Source organism: Schistocerca nitens, chromosome 6 (assembly GCF_023898315.1).
Source record: "Schistocerca nitens isolate TAMUIC-IGC-003100 chromosome 6, iqSchNite1.1, whole genome shotgun sequence".
Classification (NCBI taxonomy): domain Eukaryota; kingdom Metazoa; phylum Arthropoda; class Insecta; order Orthoptera; family Acrididae; genus Schistocerca; species Schistocerca nitens.
This window is the reverse complement of record NC_064619.1, coordinates 37464616-37491918: the sequence shown is the minus strand read 5'-3', so window position 1 is coordinate 37491918 and position 27303 is coordinate 37464616. Positions and strand designations below refer to the sequence as shown.

General features: G+C 40.5%; 1 protein-coding gene across 3 annotated transcripts in view; it reads right to left on the bottom strand.

Annotated features, from left to right (window-relative positions):
- The window catches only part of LOC126262486 (voltage-dependent calcium channel subunit alpha-2/delta-3), an 823568-nt gene that overhangs the window by 243133 nt on the left and 553132 nt on the right, over window positions 1–27303 (bottom strand). For all 3 annotated transcript variants that reach the window (XM_049959148.1, XM_049959149.1, XM_049959150.1), the window contains one exon: window positions 19055–19105. In XM_049959148.1, coding sequence (XP_049815105.1) covers window positions 19055–19105 — 51 coding nt within the window. The remainder of the gene's footprint in view (window positions 1–19054; window positions 19106–27303) is intronic.

Here is a 27303-nt window from a genome sequence, read left to right as displayed (position 1 = left end):
ACTGCTGTAATCAATCCCACAAACGCCAGTTCGAGTCAGAGCACTCTGTGTGAAGGTGGGAGTGTACGGCAGCTAGTTGACAGTTACCCTTTTTCACCTGCTGTCAGCATGGAGCTCTCTCTGATTGAGGAACAGCGCATCAACATCAAGTTTCTTACAAAGCTAGGCAAGAATAGCAGTGAGATTTTTGAGTGTTTGAAACAGGTTACGGAGACAATTCTCTGAAGGAACCAACCGTGAACAAGTGGTTAAAAAGGTTCCGGGATGGCCGAGAAGAAGTGAACGATGACCCTCGCCCAGTACGCCCATCGACATCGAGTTCCGATGCAAATGTTAAACGAATTCGGGCTCGTGTTCTTAAAGACCATAGATTGACAGTCAGAATGATTGCTGACAAGCTGTCAATCCCCAAAATAATCGTTCACGAAATCCTGACACAAAAACTTGAAATGAAGAAATTGTGTGTGAAAATCGTACCGAAGCTCTTGACGCCAGAACAGAAAGCAAAGAGCGTTGACTGCTGTAAGGATTGGTTGGAAGCAGAGGAACGAGGGGACTTTCTCAACCGAGTCATCACTGGAGACGAGTCCTGGTTTTACGAATTCGATGTGGAGCTCAAATCTCAAAGCAAGGAATGGAAACTAGCAGGAGAACCGAGAACAAAAAAGTTGCAAAAATCAAGGTCCAATGTGAAGACAATGTTGATTGTTTTCTTTGATTCTCGGGGCATTGTTCCCAAGGAATTTGTCCCTCTCAGCCAGAGAGTGAACGGAAATTTTTACGTTGAAGTTCTGACACGTCTCAGAGCTCGTGTGACCTGAGTTCGACTGGAGTTGGCAAAAGAGGGCAGGTGGATCCTTCATCATGACAATGCGCCCGCTCACATGTTGCTCATTGTGCGCGAGTTTTAGGCCCGAAGCTCAATCACTGTGACAGACCACCCGCCTTATTCACCCGATTTAGCCCCGTGTGACTTCTTCATGTTCCCAAAATGCAAAATTGTGCTTTGGGGGCGGCATTTGGGAGATGTGGAAGCCATCAAGGCGGAAATGACATGGCAACTGAACAACATCACGGCTGAAGACTTTCAGCAATGTTATCAACAGTGGAAACGCCATTAGCAGAAGTGTATCACGTCTCAGGGTGAGTACTTTGAAGGAGACCATATTGTAATACCTGAATAATTGTAAAATAAAGTTATTATTCAACTTTTATACGTATTTTCCGGACAAACCTCGTATTCTTGTTGTATTTAATTCAAATGTAGTTGAATCCAATGGCAGGTTTCCCACAGTGCTAAAGTACTGGGAAAGTGTAACAGACTCACAAAGAAGACAATTTGTAAGACATGTTTAACATCTATGAAGGCAAAGTCTGCATTTCTCAGAAGTTAACACACTCAAAGCAGAAGAATGACTTTGGGGAAATTTGTTTCTAGTATTTGACCCCTCAATTTTTAAAGGAGATCTTTAGAATAAAAATAAAAACACACAAGTATTTCCACAACTGAAACTGAGCTTGCAGAGTAATGGAAGATTTGTTACTGTGTACACTCTAGGAATGGAAAACTATCTGTTTATAAAGAATTTTTGAGTAAAATGCTGAGAGAAAGGAAAAAGAAGGAAAACTGCTGTGAAGCTGAAAACTAAAACATCAAGCATCATGCTTCCATGCTATGATAACCTTGTGTAATGTACAAAAGTTGGCATAAAATGGAAACAAATCAGTAACTCAGTCAACAGGGGCTGAACATATGGAAGACATGCTATTGTTAAAAAATTTTCTTCCTGCAAAGACATCATGGATGCTCTTTAATTGCATTCTAAGATAATAACAATATAGTTACATTTTATAATTCATTCCAAACATGCGAGTGTAAATTATCAATCCTGTTCCTCCTGCATATTCATCATTTCTTATCAGTGGGCAGTGACACAGTCAATTAAACAGCCATGCAATCATCACTCCTCTCCACATAACAAATGACATTTCTAAGCAAGTTTCTGCAGCAGCAAACTCTTTGTACTAGTGGTGGTAACTGATGTAAAAGGACAGAGAGTCAGATGTGTGCCCATTACATATAATGCCCTGTGCAGATGATAGAACTACTACTACTCAGTCATCAGTCTTGCACTGTTCTACATATTTTCTGAGCTTGTGCTGATCTTTCCATCTCTGTGCAGCTGGTACTCTATTATCTGTTTTGCATATTTCAGTCTTTTTCTGCCCCTACTATTTGTCCCCTCTATTGCTCCTTCCAGCACCAAGTTCACTATTCTCAGTTGCCACAGCAGATGTCTTACTAATATGTTTCTTCTTCTAGTAAGTAACTTTTTCCTTCAAGTATTTTGTTTTAGTACATTTTCATTTTATGCTATAATTTTGCACTTAATTTTTAACATTCTCTGACACTGCAGCATTGCAAATGCTTTCAGTTTCTTCTGTTTTGGATTTTCAATGGTCCACATTTTGCATCGAAATGTACACTCTGAGGAACTTCTTCCTCATTTCCCTATCAGTAAATGACACTAGTGGAATTCTTTAACTGAAGACAACTTTCTTCACTATGATGGTCTAGTCCATGTGGAGAGGGTGGGAGGGGGAGGGGGCGAAGGAGCTCACATAAATTCAAATTCCTTCATCTGGATGGGAAAAAAAGAGAGGATATCTTGAGGAGACTGGACTGTATGGGGGATGTGCAGGTCATTCAGACCATGGTAAGAAGCTCAAGGGCAAAAGGTTAATATGTCTTTTCCTTCCCCTGTTCATTCATTCCTTCTCACAAGTGAATTGAGTTTTGAAAAAACTCTGTTTCCCCTAAAGAAGGAACCTGAGGTTCTGGAAGTATGGAGTGCTATTAACTTTCTGAGTGTAAAACCACCATAGCAGTTGCATCCTTTGAAGGTAAGTACGCATTACAGGCCAATGCATCTGTCTCTCTGTGAATTTAACATTTTCCTGATTGAATTACTTTGTTTACATAAATGCAAACATGCACACACTAGTTCACTATATAAGAATTCTTTGCCTGTCTTATCTCAAGATCAAATATATGTTAGTGCACAAAAATGATAGTTCATATTTAAATAAACATTTATTATTGTAATGGAGCTGAATGGAAATCAGTTCTGGTTATGAAATCCTTGAATGACACACGTTCTCAGAACCTTCTAGTTTTGGGCGGAAATAAAGATAATAATAAGAACTTTACCGAGTATGTTTTGGACATTTTCAAGGGAGCAGGTTTAGAAGCATATGCACTTGATTTCACACCAAAAAAATCAATAAGTTAAATAATTTGCTTTACTGCTGTCTTTTGAATTATTATTCTACTCCCAATGTATCTCTCAGAAATAAAACTATCATTACATATAAGTTAGCTATAAAATTAATATATATTTTTCATTCTCTATCAACTTGGGATCACTCCTTCACCACATACATCTTAATAAACTTAACACTTTAACTAGAGGAAAACAATACAGATAGTCTCCAATGAAATTTATGGTTAATGTAATGGTAGTAAAGGTAACAATTCACTATACAGGATGTCCCACAAGGAATGATCAGTATTCATGGATATCGCAGTCAGTCAAAGCAGAAATGTCTAGTAAACTTGGGCTCTACAATGCATACCTTAAGACACGGAAGGGCAACCAGCGGCCCATGGGCCAGAACCGGCCTGTGATTGGTTTCAATCTGGCCTGTGAAAGAAATTCAAGAGAGAGAGAGAGAGAGAGAGAGAGAGAGAGAGAGAGAGAGAGAGAGCTAGGGGCTGCAGAATTTGGCAATGAAAGGTTTTAAGACAGCAATTGTAAAACATTGTAAGTAAAGAAACAATGTTCATGATGTGTGAATAAGTATAAACAACCTCATATGAGGTGAACATAAAAAATGAATCTACTCTCAAAAATACATGTTTTGAGGCATAATTTGTTTGCATGGCATACTGGGAAAGGGGTGCCATTCATAGTGGTGCATCACCCCATTCATATTGTCATGGGTACTATTTTGCTTCATGTGCTAAGAGTGTTGCTGTTGCGTCACATACAAGGCGGCCCATGAGCTTAAGTAAGTACATAAATTTATGTGAATCAGGCCTGTTGGACACCAAAAGTTACCCACACCTGCCTTAAGAGTTATGAGCACTTGTTCCACTACTGTGAAACACATCTCTTCTACTGAACTACTGCTCATAGCTCATAAGATGTGTATTTTAGAGCTCATGTTTATTTGATAATTTGTTCGTGTTTTGGTCTGTAATACCCCTCCCAAAATATGGAAGGCAAAGAGCTTGGAGTATAAGAGATTTCTTTCACAGAAGTGCTCATAGTTCTTAAGGTTTGCATTTTAGAGCCCACGTTTATTAGATTCTTTTGCGTCAAATGATCGTTCCTGTCATATCTCTGAATATTGATCATTCCTCCTGGATCACCGTGTACAGGTGAGATTTTGAGTGGTCCCCTACCAGATTGTCCCCACCTGACTACACCATCCTGGTGCTGGAGCCGAATCATGCTTTTGTTGGTGAGGCTGTCAATTATATGATCAGCAGTTGCTTTTATTCCTCCCATTATTTCTATTCCATCCAGAAATTTATTTTACCATCTGAAAGGGATAGTAGTTCCACAATTACAATAACAGGTTAAATAGTAAAATCCGTCACTTTCAACTTAGACTTTTTAAAACTGGAAGAATTGTAATACAACAGACATTGCCTGTCTAGTATCAAATGCCAGATAAATAACAAAATTAACACTTTCACTATTCACTCTATTCAAAAGACAATTCTTTTTCAGAACCATTTACTATACATGCTACAAATGAGTAACAGACTCATTGTTGTGGCTACATTCTGAGGAGAAGGTGGAAAGTAGTAGTTCCGGCACCAGACACTTGATAGGTAGAAAAATCTGTTTATATTTAATTGATCCATTTGCACAATAATGTATGTGAATTGTCAACTAATTCATAAAATACCATTTGTTCATACAGTTTTTTTAATTAGTTGTGTTATGTGTGTTTCATCCAAATGGATAAAATGAAACACTGTTCTCTCTTAAACTTTTTCTTTGCACAGTTTATCACCAGCAGAAATTAATCCAAACATGGTGATGGCACATAAGTAGCCAGATCCTTCACACCCAAAGCTTTGGGCAGCTGAATTACTACTACTCCCCAAGATGACCCACATACTAGAACTGCAACTACAGATGATATCGCTGTGGAAGTTATGATACTGCATGGCCAGCAGTTAAGGTTACAAGAAACAGCTGATATCACAGGCACCTCAAGAAAGAACACAGTACACTTTACCTGAAGAATCAAGTATGAAATGTTCTAATGCACAGTAGGTGCGGTATTAAATTTCACAGCAATGTTGAGCCTGTTTTAAAAGAATCCAACTTTTGTACCAATTTATTATTGTGGGTAAAATAATAAATTTTCCTCCAGCTGTGTTTATTGACGCAAAAATATTATATGCAGTTGATTTCCAAGTGAATATTCATGATCAGGCATTACGGGATTTATGAAGGACAATGTGTGAATGAGAGAGTAAAACAGTGGATGATTGAATGTGTCAATGAATGAGAGGCAGTCCAAGTATTTTTTATCACCTCAAAAAAATATAGTTAAGCAAATAATTTTTTGTCTGTGTTGCTTAAGACTTTCCCAACAGATTAGCTGGGGAATAGTCTGAGGTGAAATGTCAGTTATCATTATGAAATTCCTACAATATTTCATCACTACAATTGACTGACATCTTCATATGCGGCAAATACACTATTGAACTATGACTGTAGCTTCCCGTCTACACCAGTCAAAATGGGAAACAATCATGAAGACACTACATTCGGCAGCCAATAGCAAAACAGTCCTAATCAGCAGAATGAGGACCACCAGGACTTCTGTGTACACACAAAGGCTGTTGTTCCTCTAGTGCTCTCCTGTCATGTTGTCCCAGTGGCAGCCACATCCTGAAATGTTTGTCTGCACTGGTGCAGTGGTGATCCATGCTGCTGTTGCCCAAATATTTAAGTCACCACTTAAGCATCATCCCTCAAATGATCTGTGATTTTCCTTTGTGGTCACGGCAACTTTAATATTGTCAGCACTGGGCTCCACGCTGTGCTTCATTAGAAACCTGTTCACGAGTATTATTAAGCTGCAAAATTTGACCACCTCTCCAATCAAGCTGTCCCAGTATGAAGCCTTTGATGAGAGAATTTCACTAGCTTTGTAGTCTGTGTCATGTCCGGTACAGAGACAATGCTTGGCCAAGGTAGAACCAATTATGTATTGTGTATATTTCAGAATGATATCCAGTGTTTTGCACAAGAACTATTTCTACAACTTCCATTTGTCTGCTTGTACAATGTAGAGAAGCCAAAACAAAAAGGTGCACCACATTGATAAGAATGGAATAGTGTGCAGAAATTCATTTTTGGCAGTGGCAGAAATGTTACAGCTATGACGGGCCAACCCACACGACTTCTTTTCCCATTTGGAGCTGCCTGACGTACGTGCAACATTTCTGCTGTTACTGAAAAAAAAATTATTGTGCAATATTCCACTGTATCAATTGGCTTTGGTTTCTGTAGGCGTGTGCTACAGTCCTGTCACATGGGCAGTTTAATGTGTACCAAAATTACAGTCATGTACTTGCAAATGAGCAAAATATTGTTTACATAACTTTACTTTTAAGCGGTGATTGTTAAAACTTTATGACTACCTATCATATCATGTTCTGAGGCATCAAGTGATCACCAATTTAGTATTGGAGGGCACCATGGAGGATAAAAATCGTAGAGGGAGACCAAGAGATGAATACAATAAGCAGATTCAGAAGGATGTATGTTGCGGTAGGTACTGGGAGATGAAGAAGCTTGCACAGGATAGAGTAGCATGGAGAGCTGCATCAAACCAGTCTCTGGACTGAAGACCACAACAACAACATCATATCATAGTTCTTTTGTAATTTTTAGACTCTTATTCTGGAGTATGATTCTGCAAGCCATGGAGCATGTGAATTGAGCCCAACATGAGCTCCCTACCAACTCACACAGTAGTCTGTTTGACACTCTCCATTTGTTTTCACTTTCATCTCACAGTAGCTGCAAATTACACAGCATCTGCAACTGTGAAGAAAGTTCACTTTGTTCCAGAAAGGTGGCCGTTGTTCTCCTGCAGTCACACAATTGGCTGATGCACTGTAGGAATGTACACACTCCAGGACAGTGTTTGAATGGAACAACTGAGCCATGCCAGTACCACGATTGCCAACTAATAGACATTGCAATTATAACTTATTTTGTAGCAGGCATGCATTTTGTCAGCTCCCGTCACCATATTGTCATTGCAGCCACCTCCCTGAGCGACGTGTGTAGGTATGGCAGCCAGCTCACTTCACGACTGACATGTAAGTGATATATCAACACATTGCTGCTTCATTGGTGACTCCAATGTGATCTGTAGGCTAAGTACAAGGTAACAAACTTTTACTGGTGTGAGTGAAATGGAACTGCGAAGGGTATAACACTTATGTCCTCACATATGAACTGTGATTGGTCTGTGGACAAAACATTGTGAATTAGAAATTAAAGCAAGGTAGCGACAATGAATGATCTGCAAAAGACAATAGATGATATGCTGGCACGCAATGAGAGGTGAGAGGCTGGAGAGCAAGCTAAAGGCACACTCCACACATAAGGACTCTGCTCACCTGAAGCCAGCTAAGGAAAACTTCCATGTGCAAAGCAGAGCCACACTGGCACTTCCCACATTCATGGCAATAGCAGCAAGCACAGGATGAGTAAGTGTCAGGCTGCTGGCCTTTTGGCCCCACAAACCAATTGTTGTTCAGCCAAGTGGAGGCAGTTTTCCTGAGCAATAACATCATCTGTGACCTCTCCAAATTCAGACACATTTTGAACCAGCTACACCACAACTATGTGGCCAAACTGTGGGACATGATAACCCCCCCCCCCCCCCCCCCAAGTCGTCTTATAAGAGCTGAAGGAGGAGTTAATTCATCGAATTTCAGCATCACAAGAATAACGGATGCATCAGTTGCTGCGCCAAGAGGATGCAACAATAGGAAGCCACCTAAATTTGTGTGCCACTTGCAGATCCTCACACCGCCAGACGTGCATCCACACACTCACTGCGGCACGCTATCTAGATGCTCAGCCTCCAAGCACAAGTGTGAGTGGTTATCACACCACAGACAGCAATACACAGCTGGATGCCAGTGTAAACTTTGCCAATCAGGTGAATAACACACTGAGAATGGCATCCAATGTCGCTGCTGCAACAGTCTATAATGCCTATAATGCCGTAGGCCTGCCAGCAACTTTTACTCTATGGCAACACGTATCTCCTACAGCCACCAACTCAGGCACTGAACTGCACTATCTAGTTCAGAACTAGGCTGTGCACATGGCAGTACTAAGCACACAGCAATCAGCTGGTGCAATCACGGTCAGAAGGCTGCAACCACCACAGAAGTAGCATATACAGCTACTGCTGAACTGGCTTGTGCAAACATCAATGCCATACCAGCCATTCTAAAGGTACTCTGCTGGCATCAGATCAGCCACTGGGCAGCCTTTGCTGATACCATGTCTGCTTCAGCAACAAAGCAAAAATGTGTCAGCCTCCTTGCTCGAACCCAAATGCCAGCTGCAACCAGATCTAGATGCAGCCAGCTGCAGTGCAATATTCAGGTATCTCTTCGTAGCAGAAAGGGCTGGCAGTGTGCAGTACCTTAACGAAATTGGTTCTGATATGTCTATTTTCACACAATATATGCCAGTAGGCCAAGGCAAACAATTCAACCATAAAAACTTATGGCACACATCACCCAAAATTTAAACTTTGGTCTGTGCTGCACTTCTGTGTGAACGTTCACTGTGGCTGATATCAGTGTGTTGATTCTGGATGGAAAAACCAATGAAGTCCCCTTGAATGTATGCAAACATGCTGGATAAATTTCTATGGCTCACTTGCCTGCCTGGTGCACCAAGATACGTCAAACATTTGACAGTCCACCACTTCGTAACTGTGCTTGGTCCACCAACCTCCTGCCATCCATGTTGATCCACACCTGATACACTCGTTGCAGTAAAGGCCAAGTTCTAGCCCATGTTGTGGCAAAGGCGTCATTCAACCATCAAGCAGCCTGTGATCCTCTGCCTTCACTTAGTCCCAACGAAAGACAGTTTTTGGTGCTGGACCAATATCCAGTACTGCACCCGTAGGATTTTAGCCATACCTTGATGGGCTCTTCTGTTTAGCAAAACTGACTGTGCCAAGACATTTTTGCAGATTCCTGTGGTGCCTGAAGACATTCAGAAAATGGAAATTATCATGCCTTATGGCTTTTTGAGAGCGTGTATATGATGTTCGGTCTTTAGAATAATATCCAGATCAGGTAGCATTTCCAGAATGGCATCTTACAAGGCTTACAGCTTTGTGCTGTGTATCTTGATGAAATCCTGGTCTCTTTGAAGTCACCTGAACTCCATTACTGCCACATATAGTCCATCTTTTGGTGCCTGACCGTGGCCAGTGTCGTCTGTACAGTGTGGCAGTGAGTCAAGGAATATTTTAGGGAACTGGTTTAAAAAAATTCTTTCGAAGGCCCAGTCAAATCTTTACAAGTTTTCTCCCAGAGCAACTTATGCTGTGCCTATGTGACACAAGTTGCCTGTCTTTCAGAACCAAGGCAGTACAGTCCAGTTAAAGCTACTGACAAGAGATGCCTTGAGCCCCACACTGAAATTGCTAGTGAATTCAAACCGTCAATTTTAGCCAATAGTGTGTGTGGAATATAGGTCAAGTGTGTGGACACTGGAGTGTTCCGCAGTGCAATACACGGTTGGCTCTCTCTATTGTGATTCATATCACGAGCAGAACAGATATCTTTCTTGGGAGACAGAGCCTCAGGCTCTGCATTCCATGACTGGCAACCAACATCAATTAACATGAACTGCCTCCCCTTCTGTTGCCCACTTCAATTTGTTGTTTGACCTCCTAGATTGGTCTAAATATGGTAACTCCTGACCACCTTGTGTACCATACACTGAAATGTATTCTCTTTATTTTCCCCAATTTCCTGTTGTGTAATTTAACGGCAGCCCTGGATCCCCACTTACAAATCCTGACTGCTCAACCTCATGTAGCTTGTCGTCGCAAGTAGAATCCAACAACCTTCTTCCCCCTTCCCTGCCTATGTACATCATCATTAATTTCTCAAAGTGTGTATTTGGGTTGAAAGAAACTGAGTTTCTAGGGCATTTAATCGGTCCAAGTGGGTCCTTGCCACTACCGGACAAGGAACAGGCAGTCTTGAACATGCCGCACCCACAGAAACACTAAGACTTCTGCTACTACCTGAACATGATAAATTTTATCAGATCCATTTGCCTAATGCAGCTGCATTGCTGAAATCCCTGATTGCAGTGCCACATGGCTCCACCTCAAAAGGAAGGACTCCTGTTACCTGGATGGACACAATGGAGAGAGGCTTTATTAACTCCAAATGGAGCCTTGAAAAAGCAATGTTGCTTGCTCACCTAGCACATGACATGAACTGGCTGTGGTTGTGGATGCCAGCCAGGAGGCGTAGGTGCAGTGCCTCAACAATAGGTGGCGGCCACTCCGTTTCTTCTCATGGAAGCTATCAAAGTCACAAGTCACATGGAGTGCTTATGACTGACTTGTTTGCTGTGTTCAAGGCAGTGAAATACTTTCACATGTCTCTAGACGTCCATTCCTTCCTGGTTTCCACTGACCACAAGCCCCTACCTCAGGCATTTTGAAACAACAATACCAATTGTAATGCCACTCCAATTTTGACAATTCCTTCATAACTTGCCACAATGTCACCTAAATGGAAGCACTCCCACTTGCATTGCTTGGTATGTCAGTAAAACCAAGAGAAGAGATCAGCACTTCTCCTGTCGACCTTGTCTAGCGACAATTCCTCACCATCCCCCATGATTTTATGGAAGAGGTCCCACCATACAACAATGCCTTGGTCCTCCCATGGCAGAATGTCTGTGCATCAACATGGCTAGCCTCTGACCACATGCACCAATATGACATGGCACCAGCAAAGTATGTCCACCAGCCAGAATATTATGATCACTGATCTGCTATTGTTATAAATCTGTCCAGGCAATAGCAGTGTCACCTGGAATGAAATGACTTCTAGTCACACACACACACACACACACACACACACACACACACACACACACACACAGTGCATGAAGTATCAGTGAGCATGCTGTCTGTGTACAGAATGGGGAAGGTGCGCGAACTATCTGAGTTTGACCAAGGGCAGATTTTAATGGTCTGGAGGCTTGGCATGAACATTTTGGAAACTGCACAATTTGTTGAGTCTGTGGTGTGTCTCTTCAACACTTGGCGTAACCAAGGTGAAACGAAGTCCAGGCATCATGAGGTTGGGTGGCCACTTCTTATTACAGACGTTGGATGTCATAGGGTGGACAGACTGGTAAAACAATACAGTTGGCGAACCGTGGTGGAACTAACATCAGAATTTAATGCTGCACAGAGTACAAGTGTGTCTGAACACACAGTGCACTGAATACTCCTAAAGATGGACCTCTGCAGCTGATGCCCCATGCACCAATGTTAACATGACATCAGCAACTATGACTGAAATGGGCATGTGACATCATCACTGGACATTGGCATAGTGGCAGAGCATTGCATGGTCCGATGAATCCTAATACCTTCTTCCTTCATGCTGATGGGAGGGATGAGTTTGTCATCTTCCAGGGAAAAAGCTCCTTCACACCTGTACTGTGGGCAGAGATTCATGTGGGCGTTAATGGGACAAGTTGCTTGTGCACGACACCATGATGACCAAGTGTACCGTACACTGGTTACAGACCACATACACCCCTTCATGATGATCATGCTTCCTGATGGCAGTGGCATTTTTCAACAAGATAATGTACCATATCACAAGACCAGGAGTGTGGTGGAGTGGTTTTAGGAAGGCAGTGGCGAGCTACAATTGATGCGCGGGCTCCCAACTCACTAGATGTGAACCCCATTGAACTCATCTGGGATGTGATTGAACATGGCATCAGAGCTCATCACCGACCTTCCTGAAATATGTCAATTACGTGACTTGTGTGCGCAAATGTGGTGCCAACTCCCTCTAGTGACCTAATAAGGCCTCACTGCTTCCATTTCATGATGCACTGCTGTTGTTATCATTGTCAAAGTTGGACATACCAGCTAATCGGTAGGTGGCCAAAATGTTCTGATTGATCAGTATATTCAAACAAGCCAACATACAGTGCAGTACACACATCATGCTATGCACCACCATTTCAGACACCCTACTTGAGGCCACACCATGTCATTACCCACAGCGGAAGAATGCTCGACTTCAAATGCAATGGCAATCCACTCAATGTGTCAATCTACCATGTCAAGCTGGCTTTTGCCTTGGCTGCTGCTGCTACTGTTCACTTCTTTGATCTAGCAGAATATGTCAATGGAAGATGCTTCCTCCACCACTGGTCAGAAAGAGTCTACACCATGGCCGTCAATGACTCACATATGCCCCCTGCTGTCCTAGTGCCATCACGGGCACCTCAGCCTCACACCATCTTGTGCAGTCAGAAGGCACAGCCGCCCAGGCCGCATCCACCATAGGCACCCAGGCCACCCCTAGCACAGTCACCAGCAGACAACGTTGTGTGTGCCAACTGCCGCAGCTGCTTCAAATGCCCATGCTGTATCATAACCATACCCTGCCATGCAAAGAAGCCTGCCCATGTTCCAGCCACCAAACGGGTTACAACCTGGCACCCCTGCCACACCTGCCATTGACATCCTATCTCTAGTGAGCCGTGTCATCAGCAAATTGTCTCTAGTTAAGCTTTGGACACCTCCTGTGTAACTCCTGTGTAACTGGCTGCTTGCCTGCTGAGGCTAATGTGACCTCTCCAAGATATGGAAGCCAGTTTGTTCGGCACTCTCGGTTTGTTTTGTATTTCATTTTATTTCCTCTGTGAAGTACATCGTGCCCCAGGAACACAAAAAAAGTTAACACTGTACAGGACATGTGTCCATTGTTCTCCCACAGTCATGCAATCAGTTGACGTGCTCATCACTGGAGTGTATATCCTCCAGCACAGCATTTGAAGGGAAGTACTATTTAACACTATTACTGTGATCACCAATTAATTGACATTGCAATCGGATTTTATTTTGTCAAGTGTTCATTTACTTATTTGTGCCATATAAATACACTTCTGGCAAGCATGTACTTTATCAATTCCCATCACCATACTGTACCATAGCCTCTACCCTGAGCATAGTGTATGGGAACAGCAGTAAAGCCAGCTCATTCCACCACTGACATGTAAGAGGTGGTAACAGAATGTTCCTGCTTCATCATTAATTACTATTTCAAATGGGATGTTTGGTATTAGATTCTTTACTCATATCATGAATTTAACTTGAAGTTTTAGTGTAAAAAGATTTACTAGGAGCGGTGGTGTGTAGGAAATATTTAGACATTATGGAATTCCTCTGTCAGTCACAAGTAACAAATGAGACAAAATTAACAAAGTTTGTTACCCATAACTGATGAGTTCAAAAGAAAGCCCTCATTGGCCAATGGAGACTTTGGCCTATGGTTTGAGAAAGTGAATGATAGGGAGGAATAAGAGAAAATAATTAATGTGACATGACCATTCTGGTGGGAATGTTATAGTCTCCAGGCCATCTTCAAGATGTGTGGTGGTGAGAGTGCACTGATGTCATCCAATTAAAAGCTCACTGCCACACATGTAGTATACTCGTAAGTCAATATGCAGGCACCACCTGAGCACATGCACTTCTGCTGCACATATGCATGGTTTTCTGAGTACCCTCCACCATTATCAGACTGATCATTTTCAACAGGTCAGAATGCAAAAATACATTGGTTACATGGTGTATGAAGTTTCCAGTGATAGGATTCTATGCAGTATCCAAGTGGGAAATAATGTCCATTGACTGGATTCTCAGACTGTGATTTCCAATGACTTCTTGGTGATGAAATCCCAAAGGTTCAATGTGTAAGCCACAATTTTTGTCTCATAACGGTCCAGTGAATGACTGTAGAACTACATTTTTTGTTTCTTATTTTAAATTACTTCATTGTCTTTCACATTATGTGCAATAACAGATTTGCTTACTAGGAGGAAATGAGTAAGCCTCTGGTACCTGGCTTGTCTTGTATACAATATTCCACAACTTTCCTGTGTTGTGAAGCATTAAGTCATCTTTGAGTGTAGTTTCTGTTCTCAGACTGCAGACCTGTGTGCAAGTTGTGTTTACATGAGTGTGTGTGTGTGTGTGTGTGTGTGTGTGTGTGTGTGTGTGTGTGTCTACTGCTGACAAAGGCCTTAATGGCCGAAAGCTATGAGTGTGTGAATCTTTTCATTGTGCCTATTGCAACTCAGCATCTCCGCTATATATGGTGAGTAGCAATGTTTCTTCTCTGGTATTGTTACATTCCATCCTGGATTTTCCATTGTTTGATTAAGTCATGTTTAATAGATCCCAGAACTGTCAAAAAACCACTTCAACCTTATTTTTACTCTGTACTTATCTACGTTTGCAGAAACATTTACAATATATGCCAGGTAAACTATCATACTGAAGGTCTCATCCTCGTTCTTGTACTGTCATTTATATGTCTCTCATGCCTGCTGTCCAATTTATAGAAACACACGACTTTATCTGCAGACCATCTGCATCTGAGATGGTATGGGCTTGGTGAATGAAGGTCATGAGAAAGCTCATTATCTGTTGTCTGTGATGGGTGGTGGCTGGTGGTAGCTTGGATATTCAGATTAATAGCAGTGGGTTTTCTGCACGCCAAATGTCAGAGTGTACCAACACTCTTACACCAATAATCAATTCATTGCTAAAACCGTCTCCCCTACTATTGAACTCCCAAGTTCCTGTTTGGGTGCACTGATAGGAACCTGTAATTTCACACTGTTGCCAAGGTCACCAACACATGCCAATGTGGTGGCACTTGACTCAGAGGTATTTAGTTCGAATCAAGGTAGTGCAACATACTTTCATCACCAGCATTTGGTCAGCAATGAGAGGAGAAGGCAGGAAAGGCAGTGGTGTAAAATTCCTGATCACCAGTCTTTCTACATATACATACAGTAGATCCTCTGTAAGCCACCATATGATGCATGGTGGTAGGTACACTTTACCTCTACTAATCATTCCCCTTTCTGTTACACCTGCAAATGGAGCAAAGGTAAAATGACTGTCTGTGCACCACTGTTCAAGCTCTAATTTCTCTTATCTTGTCTTTCGGGTCCTTCCATGAAGTGTATGTTAGCAGCAGTAGAATTGTTTTTTAGTCCACCAAAAATTCCAGTTCTCTAAATTTTCTCAATAGTGTCCCATGGAATGAATGTCATCCTCCCTTCAGTGATTTCCAATTGAGTTCATGAACCATTTCCATAACATTCGTGTATTTATCAAAGCTTTTGGCAACAAATCTAGCAGCAAGCATCTGAACAGCTTGAATGTCTTCCTTTAATCTGAACTGGTGGGGGTCACAAACACTCATGCAGTACTCAAGAATGGGTTGCACTAGCGCAACTATGTGCTCTCCTTCATGGATGAGCTACACTTTTTTAGCACTCTCCCAGTTAACTGAAGTTGAGAATTTGACTTCCCTACTACCAACCTTATGAGCTCTCTCCATTTTGTATTGTTTTGCAACATTATGCCTATATATGTAACTGATGTAACTGTGTGAAGCAGCACATTAATGTTGTATTTGAAAATTACAAGATTGTGTTTCCTATGCATCAGCATTAGCTTACACGTTTCTACAGCAGGGTGCTGTGTCGAACGCTTTCTGGAAATCAGGGTCTATGGACAAGACATTCACAACTACTTCACAAGATCGCCTTTTTGTACCACCTGCAGTGAATCTGTAGGTGTCTTAGTCTATACTTGGTAGGTTAAAGTTACCTCCAACTAATTTTGCAAGATCGTGATACTTCTGTGCTACTCTGCAGAGAATTTCTTTGAGTGAATCCAAAACTGTTATGGCAGAATCAGGTGACCAGCAAAAACATCTGATAATTAACTTGAGTTCATACTTGTGTCCAGATAACTTCAAAATGACACTCAATTTCGACCTCAGCAGGCATAACACTACCAGAAAACTTCCAAATACAAAAGGCAATCACAGAAAAGGAACACACAATAAATGACTGAGGAAGGTCAGCAACCAAATGTTATTTAAACTAATAAAACATATAGTTGGTAAGTAACAATCCCTGTAGCCACCACAAAAACAGTATTAAGCCATCATATCCACTCAGGATCATTCACCACAGTGCCACAGTAAAGTAGCTTTTACAAAGTACTAATATGTGCCTTCACTTTTTACATGAACTGATTTCACTCTCTCCATAGTGACTGGCATACATTCATCCAAGGGCCTCAAACTATCACGTAGCCCAAATGACCCTGATGCGCACTCCGCATATGCTCTGCTACTCAATTTACCTGCTTCTTTTATGTAGTGCACCCCTTTACCTTCAAGGGAAGTTCTACAATTCTCCACACCATAGCAGAGATCCAGATGTCTGCAGCCAAGACCATCACACAGTCAACAGAGCCTCTGGTTGAGTCCTTCCATTCTCATCCACAAACTAAATGACCCTAATCAATTGTGGAAACAATGCTGCAAATTATAAGCTCTGCTTGCACCTCACAAGCAAGGCTAGTAGCCTACACCACTTCCACCAGCAACCTGTGTTAACTGAGGATAGGCTCAAAATTCAGGCAACAGGTATGATTTGCACTGAAATGAGCCACAAATTGAAGATGACTGCACCCTGTACACCCTCTCTGTGCACCTTCAATAGCTGCAGGCACATCTCGGATGAGGCCCCCTGGCAGACATACCAAGTACACATTGGCTCTTTTTCCAGCCATTGTAGGGACTCCATAATGCATCTAACACTGGAGTTCCCAATAACTAGCACAACCCCCACCACCACCACCACCACCACCACCATCATGCTGAAGGAGTGGCCACTTGACTGTTCAGGTTCTACTAATAAAATTTGAATAAAAAAAAGAGATAAAAACAAGCCCTGTGATCTTGTAGACAGGGATTTGCACTACCAAATTTATCAAAAAGAAGTCATAAATCTGCACCATACCATTAAAAACCAATGTACTGCATTAAATTCCAAAACCTTCAACAGTGTCTCATGGAATGAGGACATGTGACATTGATGATGTTGATCTGTCTGTCTGTCTGACAGGAATGTTGAACTTGATGGCCCCCTTTGTGCTATTCAAGAGGACTACATTGTGTGCAGGCACCGAGTTCCTCCCTCTGCCTTCTATCATCATCATCATCATCATCATCATCATCATCATGCAACACAAACACAATACCACACCATACAGCCATCCATTACAGTCACCTACTCTCAATAGATGCACTCAAGACACACCTCTTGCATTCTATGAGGAGAAAGAAAACCCTCTCCGATTAGGCATCTGAAGCTGCCTCTAGGGGTCTCCCAGTCAACAATGGCATAAGACTCTTTCTTTTTAAGAATCTGACAGTCCAGTAATGCCCATTCCAATCCTCTTGGTGCTTTTTAAATTTAAATAAACATAGCCTCTACTGTAGGAGGCAAGTAGTGGCAGAACTGAAGCTGTGAAGGTATGTTGTAAGTCATGCCTGAACAACTTAGTTAGTAAGAGCACTGTCCACAAAAGGAAAGGTTCTGTGTGTACAGTCAGCAGTCCGTGTCCGATAAGCATGCAACAAGAAACCAATACGGAAAAAGCCACAATGGGATTCTCAAATTGCAGCAAATATTGTCACAAAAAAGTAACAATAGATAATAAATGTTCTCCTGCTGATGATAGTACAAAATTTCCAGTGAAGTTTTCTAAGGCTATGTTTGTCAAGTAGTAGTAAACAGAAAATGTTATGTAATACAGCAACAAGGATCTGGACACACTTTCCACTAGTTGATATCCCCTCTCACCATTTGTTTTGAACTCTGGAGACGGGTAATGAAGTTCAATACATATTCAGCTCTCAATGGTTAATGGCTCTTAATCTATGTTAATATCTTGTCCTAATTTTTCTCCATCCTCTTCCATAGTGTTTTATGTGACTATTTTCTCCTTTCTTCTATAGTATATCTGTCTTACAGCAGGTTTTGACTGGATGCTTTCCACTTCCTTCTGTTCTGTGCCTCTTCCTTAATCTGCTGCTAATTTAGTCCATTTGTAATGCTATCCAGCATTCCAAGCCTCTTTCTTCCTCTCCCTCTCTTTCCTGCAATTTTTCCTTTGATGATTCTTTGTTGCAGGCCATTTGTTTGCAATATATATTCTAGCGAAGATATTTTCCTAATTCTTATGACTTCCACTAGTTTACATTCCTCTCTGCTTCTTAGAAGTACTTGTTCATTTTTCATTCTGAAAGTCTTTTTTGCTTAAAGAATTCTTCTCCACATCCATATTTCACACCAAATCAAGTGTTTGTAATCTTTATTTTTGATTGTCCATGACTCCCTGCTGTATAATATTTCACTATAGCAAAATACTTGGTGAATGTCTTTCTTAGTTCTATTAGAAGTTCTTTTTGCTGTCAACAAGCCTTTCCGTTTTTCAAAATCTCTTTTACCCATTAATACTCTACTTCTTATTTCCTCTACAAAGTCTCCATTTTCTGTCACCAAGCTTCCACAGCATTAGTATCTAAAAGATATTATTTGTGCTATAGTTTTCCTTACAATGATATTTTGATGTAATCTTAATGTTTGTCGATTATCCAATGTACATTTACAAATACTTTCCTCTTAGACATGAGCAAACATTTTCTCCTTGCCTCTCAATCAAGTTACTTCTGACGAACACACACACACACACACACACACACACACACACACACACACAAAATGAAAAAGTTGTGTTATTGATTATGTGTACTCACAGTAATATGAATCCTTGGCGAGTTTGTCTGTTTTTCCTGCTGGTGTGTTAGCTGTAGAAAAAAAAAAAGCTTTGTATAAGCAAGCTGCATGTTTGATGGCTGTTAGCATTATTTTCATAAGTATTTTTTAATTAGTGATAAAATGATCAGCAAATTTAATGAAATGAAGGATTCAAATTGGATTACCTAAACATTAATGTACTTAAAGAAAGAAAAGTATAGTAGTGTGTGACTGAAACCAAGTCTATAAGCACAACTGATTATATCATTCATCCCATACGGATAGTACCACTATTTTCAGTGAACAATGTTTTAAAGAAAAAAAGCTCATCTTTCAATTACATTAATTTTTATCAATTTCCTGTTTAATACTTCAGCACAATTCCCACTGTGAAGCAATGCCATATTAGTTAGTAACCTTCTTCAATCAAAGCAAACAAGATAATGACAGTTCATTAACTGATCTGGAGCAATAATGATTACATGGGGAAAAAGACACTGGAATGATGATGGTCTTCCATTCCATGCAAGCTCTTTCTTTAAAACCATAATTTATTTATACCCAGCAGTATATCACACCAACTGCATGGCTGAACGCTCTCAGATCCAGATCCACTTCTCTCTCTCTCTCTCTCTCTCTCTCTCTCTCTCTCTCACACACACACACACACACACACGAAAGGTTTTTGAGTGCCCAGTGATGCTGTTTGTTTGTTCATACACATTTGTGGCAAAATATAAATGTACAACAAACAATTTTCATCCATACAAGAACATGTACACCCAGAGATACACTTGCTTTCACGCATCCAAGACAGTTTATTCAGTTTTCAAAATGATAATTATGACTATTCAATGAAGTTTCGGGATTGCAGCTGGATAACGTTGACTCATTAGGACTCATATTTCTGAACACAGTTGCCAGTATTTGAGATTGCAATTTCTTAGTGAATGTATTATTCCAGCACAATCATCTCAGGATGAAAACATGTCATTCATGGACAAGTGCTGCTCTGAGAATAACTGACTTGGAAATTTCAGAATGTTGGGCAAAATGATGTAAGACATGAAGATAAGATGAGCTTTTGATGACACAATTACCAACTAATGGGCAACAGGGGAACAACTAGCTGTAAAAATGAAACATGAATACTGAATTGTGTCTAACATTACAGTTGCATGTACTTAGTGTACCTAAAATACAATGGGCATAAAGACTGATTTTCAAAGCATTGTTAAAATTATGGAATTACACCTCAACTGACAATAGACAGGGATATCTTCTTGGTAACAACCATTTTCTGCTTTCTCTTTCATAGAACAGCACAGTGCTCAGTAATAATTTAATGAATATAGGAGGACAACAAATAATGATTGTACAATAAATATAACACTGACAAGATTGAAACGCTTTTGTGTCCAACTGGATAACAATTAAAAATTGTGTTAATACATAGATAAATTAATCAATAAGCTCCAGTACAACATTTCTTTGTTTTTACAAGTACAATATTTAATCAAAAGTATCAAGACACTCCTATGTAAAGCAGAACTGAGCACTAGATGTCACAGGAAGTGGATCTGCCAGTGTAAAAGGAGGCAAGGGGTATTGTGTTGCTCAGCAGAGATGCAATGACAGCAGAATGGGTCAGCTGTGTGAGCTCAGTGACTTTGAATGTAGGCTACCCAGTGGGTGTCATCTGAGTAACAAATCCATCAGAGACATTTTAACTATTCTCATGCTTCCAAGACGACTGTTGGTGGTGTGATTGTGAAGTGAAACTACAAAGGAAAAAACCATGGCTAAACCAATAAAGGCAGACCTCATGTACTGATGGACAGGGGACTGTCAAGCACTGTGGATTGTGGTTGTTAAAAATTGCATGAAATAAACAGAGAGAAAAATCACCCTTGAGTTCAAAAGTGCTATGAGCAGTCCATCCACCTACTGGGAAGGTCTGGAGATCTGGGTTCAGCAAATGCTTGAAGAATCTTATCTGCCATCACATGTAATGTCAACAATGAAGTACAGAGAAGGTGTGTGGGGGTGTTTTTCGTGGTTAGAGTGTGGTCCCCTTACTGCACTTAACATAATACTAAATGTGGACAGAAATGGACACATCTGACAGTAACATTTACTGTTTACAGTAGAGGAGCAGTTAGAGATGATGATTGTATCAGCATGACAGTGCATCCTGTCACAAAGCAGCATCTGTGAGGCAATGGTTTGTTGACAGTAAGATTCCTGAACTGGAAGGGCCTGCCCAAAGTCATGTATTGAACCAAAGTCTTGAGATGAACCCTTTGGGATGAGGTAGAAGTCAGCTTTGTTCTGGAATGCAGCATCCAACATACTACCTTCTCTGGTTTCATTTCTTGTGGAAGAATGGGCTACCATTTCTCCACAGACATGCAGACACCTAACTGAAAGTGTCCCCAGCAAATTCCAAGCCATCATAAAGCTGAACAGTGTACGCATCCAATATTAATGTCCACTAATAGGTGTCTCAATATTTTTGATCATATGGAACTGTCTTCTGGGCTAGTGTACTTGAAGCATTTATTGAGTAACAGTGAGGGGTAAGAATATTCTGTAAGCTAGATAACTGCACATCTTGCAACTATCTCCTTTGAGGTCTTTGAAATCTTATAAGCCATTCCCAGTATATTTACTCCCTAACAGTTTTTGTTGCCAATAACAAAAATCAGTTTCAGCTGTACTGTGGTTTGCACAAATGCAATATGAAATAGTCTATCCATCAGCATCTCCTTTTCTTCACACAACAGTCTTTAGTAAAACAATTTCTTATTCTCAATCAATTAGTCCTCATCTTCCATATTTACAGCTGCTGTTTTCTAAAGAGAGAAACTTCTGTTCCTGTGTACAATTCTGTTATTGCCTCTCATGTTCTGCTTATCCACAAAGCTAATTTGAGATTGCAGAAACAAACTATTATCTGCTCTGTTGTGCCCTAAATTTTATGTTTTTTCTGTGGCACATACTGACACTACAGTGTTCACCTATGACACACTAGTGTAGAAGGTGTCATTAAACCAGCTTAATTCAAGAACTTCAGTGATTACTGTGGCAGAATGTTATCAAAAGATCTCTCACAAAACACAAAGAAATTATGTATGTATGTAAAGACTGACAGAAATACCAAAGTTAGCGTCCATCTGCTCAGTAATGAGACAGAGACTGAAACTGAGAATATGGAAGAAAAAAAGTTTTTATTTACTTATGTAACCTGACTTCCAATATTTCCTGTGTGTTTGAGTAAAATCACGAGTGTCAGATAAATTCACTTTGAGAACCTCGTTCCAAAAACTTCACATAAAACATGAATGTGCTTTTTGTGTTAATTGTACAAAAACACATGCATGAAACATGGCATATTGGATATTTTCATGCACTCAGCATGGTGAAAAACTTATTTTAAAATCTAGCTTTAGTTGTAACCAACATTCATGCTTTAGGCAATTTCAGCATTAGTAGCTATGTCCAAAAAATTATTCACCCTAATTTTCAGTGTAAATACACATGAATAAACATAATGTTTTGTGAATTTTTGGAAGTTAAGAGTGCTGGCACAACACATTTTGTAGTAAATTACTGGCATTTCTAATTTACAGTTACTGTAGCACATATTATAGCTGACATATCACATTACATTTAGTTTCCCTTTCAACAGGGGTGTATGTTGTCTGCATTTATCACAAATGAATGCTACTTCTGATTTTGTTAATGACTATAAAATCAAAAAAGATCAGGAAGTAAGTTTTGTCCTAGGTTTTTCTACTGTCTTAATAGATATCCCATTTTCTGTATTAAATACTTTAGTTCTTAATGGGAACTACTAATATTTTAGCTTTACAGGTCAATAAATTAAAAGAGACTCACACAGCTATTTATTAACTTTTCCACAAAACATTGCACCAGCCACAATGCCGCCCCGCAGTGAATGCTGCTCTCAAACACAGGATGAGTTAATAGTGTTTGTAACTAAAACACACACACACACACACACACACACACACACCACACACCACACACACACCGATATAGATGCTCTGTGTTTTTCAATCCTCAGTGTTCACTTCCATAAAATTACAATGAATGTAGCATCACCAGCTTTCCTCACCTGCCTCCAACATGGTCCAAACTAAAACACTGAATAATTATAGAATTCTTTATTCTGTCAAACCCAATTAGTCCTTGAAAAATGAAATGTGCTAATGGCACTTTTGGCCACGAGACCATTTTTGGGGTGTTTGGCCACCTGATGCAAGTCTTTTTATTTGATGCCACTTTGATGATTTGCACATTTCTGATGATGGAGTGATGAGAACAGCAAGTACACCCAGTCATAAGTGGAAAAAGTCCCTGACCCATCCGGGAACCTAACCCAGGGCCCCTTGATTGAGAGTCAGCACCTCTAACCACAAGATCCTTAATCATCCTCTAACACAGTGTTTTTCATCCTTTTTGAATACATGGCCCCTTTCCAAGTAAAAATATTCTGGCAACCCCCAGAACCAAAATAAAAGTATGTCAGCAATTTCAAAGGCAATGGATTTAATTTTCTTTCTATTGATACTATACTGATCGAGAAATCAAGTGCAATGTGAAAAGAGGTCGCAGTGCTCTGCGGGCAGAGATATAATTATATTATTTTCCGCAGTAGAGGTGTGGGGGTGAAAAGGAGTCAACAGGGGCATAGTCACGCATTTTCGGTCTCTACAATCAGTTGTCTCAGTACTCCAGTAAGTATGGATGTGATTACTGTCTTCGCTCTTTGCTCTGAGCGAGTATAAAATGGACAAGTTTCTTTTCTCCTGTGACCGCGACCCCCTGAGCAAGTCTTTGCGACCTCCCAGGGGGTTGCAACCCACAGGTTGAAAAACACTGCTCTAACAGACTAGGCATTCATTGCCGTGGAACAAAGGAATATATTATGGATACTCTCTATCAGTTGTGTGAGACACATGTCAAAAACTGCCAACTTGATCCCATCCCCAAAGTTAAGCCAGAATAACTTCTGACATATCAAGACTTCACACTATACTGCAGAGCAGCCAAAATGGAGACTGGGAAGTCAAAGTCAGGTTTTCCAGACCTTGCACATATTTCTTCTATGACCACCAATGAAATGACTTTCCCTTAGTCCATGACTCTAAACCAATGGTCGTCAAACTGTGGCCTGCCATCTACTTGTGGCCTGGATCTTGTTCTTGTGTGGCCTGTGGTTCTCAGCCGAATTTTATAACAATATGAGTATGCTTCTAACAACTAACAACAAAGTCCAAAAGTGGCAACTAATGTTAAGAGCTGCCCGAGAGTATATTTTTCTTGCTCAGTAACAAACAAAAATACTTGCAGAAACAGTAATATTTTGAGATGTGCTTCATTTTAATTGATGTTGGTGAATTCGGCCATGAGCTACATAAATCTGGCCACTTACGTCAGGGGCAGAGTGGCATGTAGCCTGACAACTGCAGGGTTTCTAGAAGTACAGGGGAATATTTTACTGCTTGCCTTCCAGTGCTGACAACTTACAAGTGTGCACAACTAATGGCAATCAGCATCTATGGCACATCTGTGAAATGGATGTGACATGGATTCATGGATGTACATTATAGAGACGAGCATATTCAATTGTTGTAAATGTTTGTAACAAGTAATGTGATATCAAATTGATGGTGTTGCTTTAAAGCGCAATAAGTAAAAGAAAAATGGCATTCAAAACATTTTGTAAACATTTGTGATTGTAACTCATATTACAATTACTGTAATTATTTAATATAATGTACGAATTTAGGTAGGTTACCAATTAATAATAAGTTCAGTAGGGGAAGTTGTGCAAAGTAGCCAGGATGGAAAAAATGTCCACAGCATAATTTTATCCTGACCAGCACTGCTAACTGCCGAATGGTGGTAAGGCTAGAACCAATATACAATGCCACTATTGTCAATGAGATTAAAAGAGGAAGCGCATTTGTTATTTTTTAGTAATTCCCAGTTTTTGAGCCATATTATGTAAGATAATTCATTTGTGTTACACTTGTTACCTCACTTCAAGGGAGAATAATAATTTTGTTGCAATATCAATGTTTAAACAAAGACTTTTGGCCTACAAATATAGTTTCTTGTTATTTATTTCACTCGGGTAGTTTCTGCTGTTGATAACTATACCTACATGATGTCCAACTGGGAAAAGTGGCCACACTACTCATCAGGAAAATAAGAGTTATTTACTTCCAAAACCAATAGATAATAAAACATAGAAAACGGATTTCTAAACCCTTTTACACAGAAAGCTATCATCCGCCATTCTAACCCCTCATGAAAATTTTGAATTAATTAAGTTATTTTGACCTAACACAAAAGACTGATTGAAAATAGTCTGCTGCAGTTGACTGGCACTTGTTCATTTACTATGGCATGAACATTACTAGAAAATATGCCTGGCAATCAGAAAAACAAATATGGGATCCTGCTGTAATGGCACTGGCCACAGTACCTGTTTAGATACGGAAAATTGGTCAATATGTAAGCCTTCAGAACTGCCACACAAGGGAATATCAAGACATACATGTGAACTCATACATGCTTAGTTTTGTTACCTTTGTTGTAAAAATTTAAGTTCAGTGTGTTCCCTTTTAGTTTCTTTTATCAAATGTTCTTTTATGCTCTTGTGAAGAATAAAAAGTTAATTCTGTGTATTTCAAAGCTACATGCAATTATATGTGTGGGTCAACTAAGTGGGCACATAATTGGTGATCCTGTCTATGGACGTTTGTGCCTTCCCATGAGTGGCGTTTTCAACAAACAGTGGAAATACACGTCAAGACAATAAGCAATGAAGACAGGCTATTCCACCACACCATCACTGACAATATCAGCAAACTCCAAACAACATAAAGGTTTTGGAGCTTTCTTTCCTGTGGAATATGAACATGAAGCCCATGCAGAACATCATCATCATCATCATCATCATCATCATCATCAACAACAACAACAATTCTTCAATGACTACATATCACAGGACAGTGAATGCTTTTGGTGATACAGAAGGTGTTATGCCAGACTTCAAGACTATCAGCTCAGGTAAGTACTCCTGGGTCACAACTGTGTGTAACAATGAGCTCTATAACAGAGCCACAACCACAGTTTGAAACAACGAGATATCTGTCCATTAGTTTCAGCAGCTTGTCCCGCCTGCAATTTTGGACACTGCAATTTATGCCCAGCCAACTGAAAATATGGTTTGCAATAATGGAGAACATATTCTGGTAACAGCAAGTGATCAATGACCAAAACAATTCACCTTGGTGATAGTATAAGGGGTGTTAAAAAAGAAACGTGCTGGAGGCATAATTACAGAAACCAGTACCTGTACGTTAGAAGTACTGAACCTGGCTGTTGAGACACTTGTCCCATTGTGACACAAGGCAGTGAATGGCTGTCTCATAAAATTCCCGGGGCTGCAATGTTAACCAGTTCTGCTCATACAGCTGGATGTCGTCGTCCACATGAGTGCAGGAAAGGTTATGGTGACGTTCTTCTTTGACCAAGATGGCCCCCTTCTGATTCATTTCCTGCCGCATGGGATAACAGTGAATGCCCAGTGTTACTCACAAACTTTGACCACCCTCTGCCAATCAATCAAATCAAAACAACCAGGCAATCTCACTCATGGGGTCATTCTGCTCCATAACAATGCAAAGCGTCATATGGCCAACACAGTCATGACACTCCTGCAGAAATTCAAATGGGAGGTTCTCAGCCACCCTCCACACAGTCCGGACCTCTCTCCCTGTGATTATGCCATTTTTGTACCCTTAAAAAGGCTCTAAGGGGCAAACAATTCACCTCGGATGACGACATCCAATTGTAGGTGCGGAACTGGTTAACATCGCAGCCCTGGAAATTTTATGAGACAGCCATTCATTGCCTTGTGTCACAGTGGGACAAGTGTCTCAACAGCCAGGGTCAATACTTCTAACATACAGGTACTGATTTCTGTAAGTATGGCTCCGGCTCATTTTTTTTTGAATGCCCCTTATATTTGGGCCAACAAATTACAACACTGGTCATGGACATTACAGTGCACCCACTGCCAGACATAGCTTACAACAAACTGAAAGATGAATTGATGCACCCCTGTACAGAGTCCACTGATACCATATTCAGGCAAGTACTATATCAGGAGAAACATATGACGAGACCTCCATCAGAGTTCCTGTGG